The sequence below is a fragment of the Fistularia commersonii genome, chromosome 4, assembly GCF_037954325.1.
Source record: "Fistularia commersonii isolate RoL2024-O1a breed Wild chromosome 4, RoL_Fcom_v1.0, whole genome shotgun sequence".
NCBI lineage: Eukaryota > Metazoa > Chordata > Actinopteri > Syngnathiformes > Fistulariidae > Fistularia > Fistularia commersonii.
Window position 1 is genome coordinate 7275005 of NC_141287.1, and position 12254 is coordinate 7287258.

Below are 12254 nucleotides of genomic sequence, written 5' to 3' on the forward strand. Positions count from 1 at the left end.
AACTGATTACATTTAATCACAGCTGGCTAAATATGTGCTAACTATACATTTGAGGATGGTATATATTGTAAACTGAATGGGAGGGAGGCAAACATGTGGCAAACAGGTGAAAATCCACTGAAATGATGATCCTTCAGAGAATTGCTTCGGCTGCACAAATCGTCCATTGCAATTAGCAGGTCTTGATAAACTGACGCAAATCAGTTATTATGATTTTTTTTTTTTTTTTTTTTTGCAAAAATGTTTCAGACAAACGACATTGAATGCAAAATGTCTATCAAAGACATAAGTGTGACTCCAGTTCACCTTCTGATCTTCTAGACATTCCTAAAATGAAAATATTCATGAATTGATAATATGATATTTGTTTCTGAGGTCAAAAATGTATATAATAATAACAATAATTATTATTATCATGATCATCATCATTATTATTATTATCATTATGTGTTGGGGCACTTAACAGCAAAGATACTAGAAAGTAAACAAAAGGAAATTTCATCACTTGCCTTGATTTACATATTAAAAATAAGCAAACATTACACTCCAAACTACACCACTGCAGATTATATCTAAGAGAACATAAGCAAGTCTGGACTGTCGGCCTCCATTAATCACTGTTTAGAAAAAATATGCTATTTCCAGTATGTCCAATGCAGCCACTCTGAAATCTAATTTACTCTTCCTGGCCACTTGCAATATCTCTCCGCTATGTTGTGTTAAAATGCCAATGTGTTGGTCTGCTGACAGGGAAACAAAGCAATACTTGTGAGGACAACAAAAAATAAAGTGGTGGAGTTTATATAAATCTTACACTGTATGTCAATGACGAATAAATGGAGACAAAAGACATCTGAATTTCTAACAATCTTTCTTACTTTATGGGTCCGTTTTTTTTCAAAATCAGCCTTCCTATAGTGTGCTGTTCCACAGGGTTCTGTTCTGGGTACAGTGTTGCTGGCTTTATGAATGCTGCCTCTTGGAGATTCCCATTAAAAGCCCTTTATGTGTCATTTATTTCAATTATTCATCTAAACAATTGATATTAAAAAAAAAAAAAAAGAAGTATTTTCAATTTCTATATTTGAGAAAATGAGATTTGAGAAAGGCCTGTAGCTCAGTCTCAAAGAAGACAGAATTCATGTAAATGGGTAATAATTAAATTCCAATCATCAAGCAATACATGGGGTCATTAAGTGCCTATGCTCAGCGTATCCCTGCCACTCGCCGTCTGCCAGCTTGTGCAATCATGAATCTTAAAAGTACAGCTTGAACACACTAATAATGCAAGTCATGTTCCTGTTTCCTATAGGAAGCAAGATCACATCTTGCTTTCTATATGTTTATTTGAGAAACATTGTTATTAGAAAAGCTGTTTGCAAATCATCCTAAATAATGCTCATTTGCCTTTTTAGGTATTTCTTTGTTGGTGCTATGATTTTTTCTTACAAGCTTTGTGCTCATTATTCACTATATTTATAATCCATGTGCAATGTTTCTTTTGCATGTCTCTCTTTTAATGTCAGGCACTTGATTAATTTACATATAAAATGCCATTGCATAAGCAATTGTCCTTAAATATAGCAGACTCGAAATGTTTACATATCGGTTTTTTTTTATGTTTTTTTTTTTTGAGTGGCACCTTTTCCCTCCCACCACCTTTGCCCGCACCTTGTCGTTTTGAAATCCCCTCCAGCTTTTGCCCCATCCCATCTGTACTTTTCAGGTCTTGTTAAAAAGTGTGGGAAATGAAGGGGCTATTCATTCTGAGAGGCAACACTCAAAGCAAAAAGAAGAGCCAATGGTCGTTTCGTTTGTCTGCGTCTCTGTCTGTGTCAGACCGACTTCTTATAAGGCTTACTTCCTGATCCCATGCTCTGTTCTACAATCTGGCTACCACACACACACTCGCACAAACCTTGTGACCTATGCTTGCACCCGCAGTGAACCATACCTATATTGGGTTTAGAGACAGACACACAGAGACTCCCACACACAACTTTGTCGCTCAGTAGCTCAACAAAGAGCAGTTTGGATGCCCATTCAACATGAACAGCCACCCACAGACACCTACAGTATGCACACGCAAACAAGCTAATGCATACATGCACAGCCCTCCTGCTCCGGAGAGAGGTAAACAGAAGAGTCTGACATCCTCTTGCATCATGTGCCTCAAATGCAGCAGAGAAATAGCTAAACAAGCTGTGACCGTGACAGCTCTAAAGTGAGGTGGCATTACTCAAGTGAGATCCAGCCAAAGCGATTTGTAACACCATTCTGAACAGTTGTTTTCCAACTGAAGATTTTGATGTAATCATGGGAAAGAAGCAGTTAATTATTTTCTTGAAATGACTTCGGTGTTTAAGAAGCAATAAGAGCAAGCCACGCAACAGACTCCATAGCTGTAATACACTACAAGGTTCTTATGTTTCACCATAATTGGGTGACCTCTCTAGAACACCCTTCACACACTCACACACACACACACACACACACACACACTCAACAGAGCAGAAGCAGTAGGGTCAGTAGCTGTGCATCTAAAATAGCCTCTGACACAAAAACCTCACTTGCTCCATTTGAGGGGGAGGTGGAGGCGAGCAGACCAGGGCACATGTGTGCAATAATTGACCTGATCTTTCACTAAGATATTCCAATATTGTTTGTGTGCTTATCAAGCGGTCTGGGCCCGTGTGTGCGCAAGGGAGAGAGAGAAAGGAGAGGTAGCACCGATGGATCAATACGGAAGGCACTCGATGACTCGATTCCAGTCTCTTGTTTACCCTCTTTGCACCGGGTACTGGGTTGAGGTGACCACACTGCAGTACTTAATAATCAGTGCAAGCTGACATAGCATCATTGACACGGTCCCTTATGGAATACTGTAACCCTGCTGGATATGTTCTCATAAATGTTACTGCAGCCGCAATGCAAGAAAAAATTAGTAAACTGAAATTGTTTGTATTTTGAGGGCACGGATGCATGAATCATGATGGTTCTCTGCGAACGCAAAGGTTAGTTTGTAGCTCCTCTCAGGGTCAGAATGAAAACCAGCTCAGATCTTCTTACTAAACAAGAAGGTCATTTTCATTTGATTAGCATTCTCACAATAACCTGCGTACCTCCCATCTCCAGTACCACAAACCACCCACATATTCTCTATCTTCCTCCTTTCCTCTAAAGGGAAGTCAGTACACTCCTGTCCTAATGGGGTTTTCTTTGAGTAGGCTGCTGCCTTTTATCCCCTAAGGCTCTGGTGGTTCATATATGTGAGCTTGTGTTCTTACATGCAATGTATGTCTAAATATATGTGTGTGTGTATCTGTGTGTGTGTGTGTGTGGGTGTGTGAACAGTCCCCCTTCCCCCAACATACGGACTGTGTACATACTCTTCACAATGGCTTGTCTGCTGAATGCATCAGAGCACATGTGCACTCACATGCACTCAGACGTCGACCTAGATGTTCCAGTATCACTGTAAAACACAAGCACACACGGGCATCAATGTACACACTCATCGACGGTACTCAGTCCAAAAAAAAATTCCTCCGATCTATATTTACAGATACTTCTTTTAATGTGGGGTAGGGGGTGGTAAAGGTTGTGAACACAACACTGACATATCAAGCTGACAGTCTAACACATTCAGCCATTACTGAGCAAAATTAGCCAGAGTCCTTTTTCTGGCCACCTGCTGAATATGAGCTCTGTTTGAGTCTTCAAATTAGTGATCAGTGTGTGTGTGTGTGTGTGTGTGTGTGTGTGCGTGCACTTGTGTGTGTGTGTGTTAGGGCTGCTTACTGGGAAACACTGGCTGGGGTTTTTTTTCTGTAATATGTGGAATACAGAATGATGACGTAAAAGAATTTTTACAGGTTAAATCAAAAATGATTTTCATGTGCATATATTCTGCATATGATTAACAATCACACTTTTCATCATTTGGGTATTTCCTCTTCTCGCAGTCGCTCCCCTATGACGAGCTAGGCCTCCGAAATGGGTCTATCGCTCATGTGAATGTTGCAATGTTGACGCAGACTGGGGCAACCCAAATCTGTGTGGCAAGAAGATCCGGGCTTTCTAGTGCCACTAACTGTAAATGCAAAACAATCAATATTTGCCCGACGAAGCATAAAGAAGTGGGAATCCCCCCAAATTTCAGGCCAGACAGTTGAATCCAAAACTTGCTGTAAAGGTGAGCCTCGTCTGAGGGGTTATCACTGTGACGTAGCTTAGCTTAAACTACAGGGAGATGGACAATCTACCGCCTCCGCCAATCATGTTCTTCACCGATAGTTGATCCCACTCTCGGGAGGGGTTGTCAAGGCCAGCATTGACAACAGTCTATAAGTATTACAAACATTTAAATAAACATTTCGAAAAGGGAGTTAAAACTTTCTTGAGGACATTTCAACCGTCTCGTCTTTTCAAACAACTGCTTGAATTTAATGCCTTACAATCGGTCTCTAGTGCAACAACACTACATATTCTTTGATCGTATTATCCTTAAATTTGAAATGTTATCAATTTGATTAAATGCCAGTATAATGTATTGGCAGGAAAAACACATTTTGTAACTGTTGCCCAGTAATAGTAACACAAAGGCAAATTGTAGGTCACTTCTTTGATTATTGATATGCGATCCAGTCACCACAAGTGTGACCCTGCTTCCCTTCTTTTATGCTGACACAAGCAAATTTGCCTCAACACATAAGAGATGGAAACAAATAATAATGGAGCGACCAAAGCACAGCGGCACACTGACAGTCACAGATGAAATGTGCATATGGTTATTTTCTCTTCGTTTTTCACCTTGGCGTGACCCATTTCGTCCCTCCAACATCATTCAATAAAGGCTGGCATCTGTGTTTTCTCATATCACTCATATTACTCACACCATCACCTCAGTTATTTTTTTTTTTCTCTTTTTTTTTTTTGAGCTAATGCGGTGCCATCCTAATACCTGGTGTAAACAGCTTGCACTCGTGGGGAGTTAGGGTCCGCAGTTTAAACCGACAGTCATTTCTTTTAAAGCCAAAGACCCTGTGGAATGCCACATGCCCCTTAATGGATTCCATATGTTGTTTAAATAATTTCCCTTTTCTGACAGTTGACTTATGGTGCAACTGGAAACAAATTTCACAGGGATCCATGCAGCATCTTTACCTGGGCGATATGCATGCAAATTTCAAAGGGGTCTGTTCTTAAAATCCGACTCGCGTAGCACAGATCAGCAGGCCTTCCATAGGTAGATAGTCTCTCTAAGCCCCGGAAAAATGTGACTGCATATTTGTTACTGTTCGAAGACGAGTTCCCCTCGGCATGCCCCCAGCGGCGGAAATCGTGTCGTTCTAACGAAGCAAAAACAAAAGAAAAACCAAAAAAAAAAAAAGAAAAAAAAAAAAATCGATGAGTTGATCGAACGATATCTTAAAACTTGCTTCAAGTCCAGCGTGTTGTTTAATGATAGTCTCTATATTTAAAGATATACTTGGTTTCCCGAGGCCGGCTTGGAAGTTGACAGGCTCTCAACAAGAAGTCAACAATGACATGCAAAAATAATTCCAAAACCAAAAACTGACATTGTGTGACAAGCTGTAATCACCCAGGTTGGACTGAACCTCTTTGCTATTTGAGCTCAGTGTTTAGACTATCAAACTCCAAGTCAGTGGCTGTTGCACAACACTTTCCGTGCCCCCACCCCTCCCTTTCTCTCCTCGTCAAAAAACTCACATGCTCGAGCACTCCGTGTACAACCTTAACTCAATTTTGGTAAACAAATGTGGGATAGACACGGGTCAAAGGTTGAATCAACAAGAGAAAACGCGAAGGGAGGGAACATTTTGTCATCATCTGACATGATGAAATGACGCGGGATTCGGTTTACAATCGTCCTCGAGAAATATTGCTGGGGACACTTTGAAGATCACAAATCACGGCCGAGGAAAAAGTGAGAAGACGCTAGATTCCAATTTGTTAAGAAGATCTATCCCAAAATGCTCATTGGGGTTCATTGGAAATATGACGATGTACAGTACAGCATATGGCGGTGGATACGGGTCTACAGATCGAGAATTGGCAGAGATGTTTACACCGTAGCTGCTAAGATTCTGACTCGACTTCACAAATTTAAATGCTTTTTCTGCAGCAAGTCACTAAACCAAGACGTGGCTGATCAGGTTCAGCATTTTCTGTGTGTAAGTAACTTTCAAATAAAAACAATCTAATTGGACTCAACAACCTCCCAGAGGTTTCTCCTTGGCTCCACAACACTCCCTTTCACCACGGTTCGTGCTTTATGTAAGCCTTTTGACTGACAGGCAAGCAAAGCAACAGGCATGAGTGAAAATACAACCTGCTTGGCAGAGGTAACAGGAAAGTACATAACCTGATGCTCAACACATGTTATATTATTCAGAATAAAGAACTGGCGTGGATGTTTGACTCTGGTGGGATGTTTTGACTGAGCTGACCCGTGTAAAGTTTTTTTGCGAAAAAAAAAAAAATGAAAAAAGAAATAAAAAAGATACAAGGATTTCTATTTGTCTTCAACCAGAAGAGCTATGACGTACTGTCTGATGAAGATTTAAAATATCAGGGTTCATTTGGCATTTTCCTACAAAAAGAATAAATTGCGCACCTGCCACAGCGTACGCGACTTGTCTTTTCGATAACAGAAAGAAAAGTTCGATTTGTTTCATTATCAATCATTCCGGGTCAGTGTGACCTAACCAGCAACAATGGGTCCAAAATTTGTTCAGAACACATAATGATACATGACACATGTGTTAACAGTCTGTTTAAGATTTGTGTCAACTGAGACATTTTGGAGTAATTTTTATCTCAAGTTTTATAAACTTCAACTTGATAAGAGCATCTTGAAATGTGTGTGTGTTCAGGATCTTTGCATATGAAAATCTCTTGTGGTTAAAAAATCCGTACTTGACAGCTTCAAAGATGGATCTCCACCGTCACCTCCAGAATATCCCACAATGCACTGGAGCATATCCATTGTCTCTTACCCGCCTCAGCCCCTTTGGACTTGTCTCAAAGTCGGACAAACGTATGAATCTAACATATTGTGCACTGCAGTCTATCTGGAATCAATGCTGATACACTCCGTAACACCCAACTGGATCAATGATACAGCAGTATGTCAATATGCCAGCAGTTAACCCTGCTGATTAGGGGTTATACAGAGACTCTCACATCTCCCTGAGCGAGACAGTGGGCCTGCACGGTACATCGAACATACTAGGGAACGGAACTTCTTCCTGAAAGATTAAATCTGTCAACATCCAGCCAATTTGTGAGTTGTGGCAGAAGGATGATGCCTTTAGTAGCAGAATCCTGACAAGTAATTAAATGTCCTGACCAGAGCGGTGTTGACGGCCAGATAGAGTCCATCCATTGATGATTGCCTTTTTAATTGAGTCCAACCCCACCTGCGCCGATCACTATCACGAGCCCCGGACCACATCTGGAGTGAGGGTTGAGCAGATGCGACCGAAGAGGATTAAGGCTGGAGGTGCGCCGGCGTATCGGCTTGCGATAACGTTAGGATTATTTTATATGTGATCTGTCATTTTATTGCAAACTGGACCCGCACAACAAAATTGATCGATCCAAGCCGAAGCTGAAATCCGAAAAGGAGGAATCATATGAGGAGAGCGTAACAGCTGATGCAGGCAGACTACAAAGGCTAGCCCAAGAATAACTGAATCATTGGTAAGCCACATAACATGAAGTTTAAGTCAGTGGAAAGAAATTACCACAGCGGTTAAGTTTTGTTTTGGCTGAAGATGCCAAACCAAATGCTGGAAAAGACGATTCGAAAGAATTCGTAAAAATACAGCGCAGACATTGCTCTCTTTCCTCTGAGCTAAGCAGTCCCTTTGCCATTTAAATGCACTTTCATGCATCCATCAGAAATTGGCTGCGTTACTGCCTCGTAGTACTGTGACATTTAGCGCTGCTTCGCACCAGCTTCAATCCAGCACTACACACAGGCTGTCGCTAGTTCAAACTGTTACATTCGGGGACAAAAAAAGCTCAGCGGGCAGTTGCAATGACATGACATCATAAATGTTTCTGCAACTTTCTGCCTCTTTAATTTTCACACGGCAGCATCCAACATTGTGCATCACTGTGCAGCTGACCACTATTATGTGAGTCACCGGCCGAGAGAGCTCCACCGTCAGCCGATATATGCGATTCGTTTGATTAAGAGGAAACCGTAACTCCGAGGATTCGTTTCAGATCTAACTGAATACTTGTACACTTCTTTGATAGCAGCTAAAAAGTCTTGTTCAGTGATGTAATGACACTTTCCCTCGTTTTTAGCGTGCTACGATACCGCCACATTAATCCTTCTGTATAGTAAAGTACCCTGACGAATAACGTTCGATTAACACCATCTGATTTCATGCAAAATATCTAGTTTGCTTCAAGTCTATCAAATCCTGTAATATACATTCATTCAATTTGCAGCCCGCATGTGGGGCAAGATCGGCCCCTTTGTAAATGGATTTAAGCGAGAGTTCAAACGGGCGCTAATCTTGCTCGGTGAACATCCGTGCGCCGCGGGGGGTCTCGTATGTACGCATACTTTTTTCATAGATGAAACTCATTGCGACGCACTCACACAAAACATATACAAACCCCGCGGCTGCCGCACGGTTACAAGCGAGGCGAGGCCTCTCGACAGTGCCGGGGTAAAGTCACAGAGGTCAGTGCTCTGTTTCCACATCAAAACCAGGAGCAGAGGCCAGAGTCTCACCCAACCCCCCCCTGCCCTCTCCCACCTTTCTCACTCCCTCCTGCTCTCTTGCTCCATGCCACCCCTCCTCCCACCCCACACACCCTCCTCCTCCTCCTCCTCCTCACTAGATTTACAAATGCCTTTGCTGTCAGCTCTGCCCCGGTCCCTTGTAATTGAAAATAACAGCCAAGGGCCAGCCCCCGGCTACTCTCCCCGGCCTGGTGGCGCTCTGCCTCTCTGACAGCTACCCATCAATACCAATGACTATTACCCTGGAAGTGAGAGCACTGCCGATGTCATCCAAGACACCAACTCTGCAACACACACACACACACACACACACATACACAAACACCCCCCACCCCTAGTGTCCTTCCGCCGCTACCCAAGCCACCTAATGTTTAACCCGTTGCTAACAGCCTTGTCTGCCTGTCTCCAAGCAGGCAAAGTACTGTGGTAGGCAAACAAGCCTGTGACACACACATACAGGCACAGCACAGTAATCCGCACAAATGTTCACCCACACAAACACACACACACACAAAACTGCATTAAGACACGCACGAAACTCTGACAGGCAGTAAAGTTTTCTAGCGAGGAGTGCAGGGAGAGGGAGTTCAGTGCGTCACAGCATTAGTTCTTATGTTCACCAGCAGGATCTTCAGTCGGAGTTAGTCTTCAGGATCTGCACTAATAAACTGATATGTTTTGAAGTTGCCTTCATGGTATGTGGTGATACGATGGCAAAAAAAAAAAAAAAAAGGAATGAATAAAAACTACAGCCGGTAGGATCATGTCAGGATGCTGCTGGTTATGACAGCCATCACTTATTCTTTTTAACTCTTGTCATGACAACTGGTGAACGTAAATGGGGAAATATGCAACATGTCCAGTCAGCACCATGCAGGGGTTTCTTGTTCTCCTCACTGATACCTAACACAATACTATAGATGATTTGAGTTGTCATCTGCTTTGACAGAGCAATGACAGCTGAAAAGTGATGCAACTGAACACAAGCACAAAGCCCAGCAACTTGACAAATGGAAGCACATAGCAGCAGCCAGCAGAGGAACAGGATGAGAAAAATGCACAGACCTTGTCAGAAGCTGCAGAGCCGTGGAGACTAGGAGACTGTTTTCCTTTCTACAGTCCTCTCTGTCTCCTCTCCCTCTCCTCTTCTCCTATCACTCTGTGTGTGTGTGTGTGTGCGTGTGTGTGTGTGTGTGTGTGTGTGTGTGTGTGTGTGTGTGTGTGTGAGTGAGTGTGAGTGTGTGTGTATGTGAGTGAGCAGCTCCCTCCCCTTCTGCCTCTCAGCTGCTCTGCTCAGGCAGTTCTCAGGAAATGAATGGGAGCGCACAGAGTTCTGTTGTACTTGCAAATGACTTACCCGAATCACATGATCTGCTAAATGTAGGGTGGGCCGGTGGGTGGAGGCTTCATAAGCAAAGGGAAGACAATATAGTCTAAGCTTTAACAGCATGCATCGAATTACACGGGGCCCCTCCGGGGAGGTTTCCGACGAGTCCGCTCACAGCCAGCCCGAGCTCCCTCTCCACCCCTCCCGCAGCGGCGGAGCCCCGGGCAGGGGGTGAGCACCGGAGCACCTCCCCGTTTAAAGGGGACACAATCAGGAAGGTGTAGGTGGAGACAGGAAACAAGATAATATTTTAATTTCGTATAATTCGTGGAAAAAAAAAAAAAAAAAAAAAAGATAATCGTGCACCGACGGGTTTATAACTTACTCGGTATTTTTGCGCGTATCCGCCATGCAATCTGCCGTTATTGGCCTCAGCTGATGTCACAGGAGGCGGGTGGAGCTCAAAAGTCAAGTTTATCTCACAAATCCTGCGTGAAACTTGTAAACAAATGTGTGTGGTTTTTAATATCACGCTCTAAATGTGCTTACTATGGAGTATATTCAGAATAACATTCCCCAAAGTAAAAAAAAAAACATGTATCCATACATATTTATATTTATGTGTGTTTATATATATGTTTGTGTATAAATATAATAGTGTGAGCGTCTCCGCGTGGCCTTCGTTTTTTAAGTTGCCGGCTGATGAATTAGTTTAAAGGGAAAGCTTTACAAAAAATACTGAATATTTCTTCATAATGACTATTTTTTTTCAATTGCCTAAGAGCACATGAACCTCTGTCACCCTCCTGGTGTTTTGCGGCTGGATGAAAGGTATTTCTGTGGTACGAGAGGCTGATGCTGCTCAGCGCCCACAGTCGGTCCTCTGGGAGCTCTAATTAAGGTGCAGGAAACAGGACTCATCTGCATGGCTGATGGAGCTCACACCACTCAACATGGCACGGGCTTCTCGTGGAGCCGGAGAACCGTGATTGGAAAAGGGAGGGGGCCGACCGGACCAGGCTTCGATTACTATTGTTTACAGTAGTAGGTCAAAGCGAGCCCGGTCTTAGTGTTTTCAACTTCATTTTGTTTCATTTTAGGCGCTGTATGTCAACTATTTGTATCCGTTTGGAGAATGGTTGAGTGGACGCGAGAGGATGAAACGAAAAGGGTTGCGGTGAAAATGGGCGATGGATAAGGCGGGGTTCGCTCTTTAAGAGGTTTGCTTTATGCGCAGGGCTGAAATAAGAAATGTGTTTCGTGTCTGTCTGGATGGAAGTGGCTATAGGTGTCTAACGTGGGATAAGAGGCTGCTCGAATAGGTTAATGGAGGGAGAGCTGGATGATATTTAATGGGATAAAATTGCAGACTCCCAATCCATCCACGGGTGGGCTAGATATGACTTTCAAGGTTTGTTTTGAGCATTTCGACAGCAAGCGAACACGCATCTGCAGTCTTGTGATCACCTCCTCGAACGTCTGCCGATACTAAAGATATCATTAGTGATCGATTTGAACAATTTACTTTTTGAATTCATCTAAAATGAAGTGTAAATCACATATAAAAAAAAAAAATAGGACATCCAATGGTCCAAAAGTATACAGTTAACGTGAAGCAGCACCCGCTATATCCATTTCTGTAAATGACACGCATAAACATCAAGCGACACTCACTCACTCATTCACTCACTCACTCATCTAACTTTACTTATATAACACCATGGCTCTGAGGTAAATGAATAGAATTGTCTTTGACCCAATCCTGGTATTTTTACTGAAGGTTATATACTGATGCCGCAGTCTCTCACCAGCCCGGTTTGACTCTCTTCAGCTTACATGGTTACATCGCATAACGTTGGGATCTGGTGGTATTTCCATACCTGTCTTGTTTAATTCTGTTGAATTGTTTATTATCCTATCAGATGCAACTTGTTTGGATGGGTGTAAACATTGCTATTGATCCTGGAATCGGCCAAAATAATAGGATTGTGGTTTCATGAGAGAGCCATTCTCAGAGAAGAGACACAAAATCTATGATAAACTTTGTTTGTCATACAAAATATATCTTCCCATTATGGCCTGAGGGTGAGCTTTCCATTGCTGGTTTTGTGCTGCAAATGTTCTGCGTAATATCCG

At 42.6% G+C, this 12254-nt stretch overlaps 1 protein-coding gene across 6 annotated transcripts in view; it reads right to left on the reverse strand.

Annotated features, from left to right (window-relative positions):
- Positions 1-10315, reverse strand: part of klf12b (Kruppel like factor 12b) — a 40356-nt gene extending 30041 nt beyond the window's left edge. For 2 of the 6 annotated variants that reach the window (XM_086144972.1, XM_086144970.1), the window contains exons 1-2: positions 5167-5712; positions 3390-3475 (exon numbers count right to left, since the gene is read on the reverse strand). In XM_086144972.1, the coding sequence (XP_086001098.1) occupies positions 3390-3429 (40 nt within the window). In that variant the 5' untranslated portion in view covers positions 3430-3475; positions 5167-5712. The other 4 variants (XM_086144976.1, XM_086144973.1, XM_086144971.1 and 1 more) reach the window with 3 other exon arrangements.
- Between the last annotated feature and the right edge of the window lie 1939 nt (positions 10316-12254).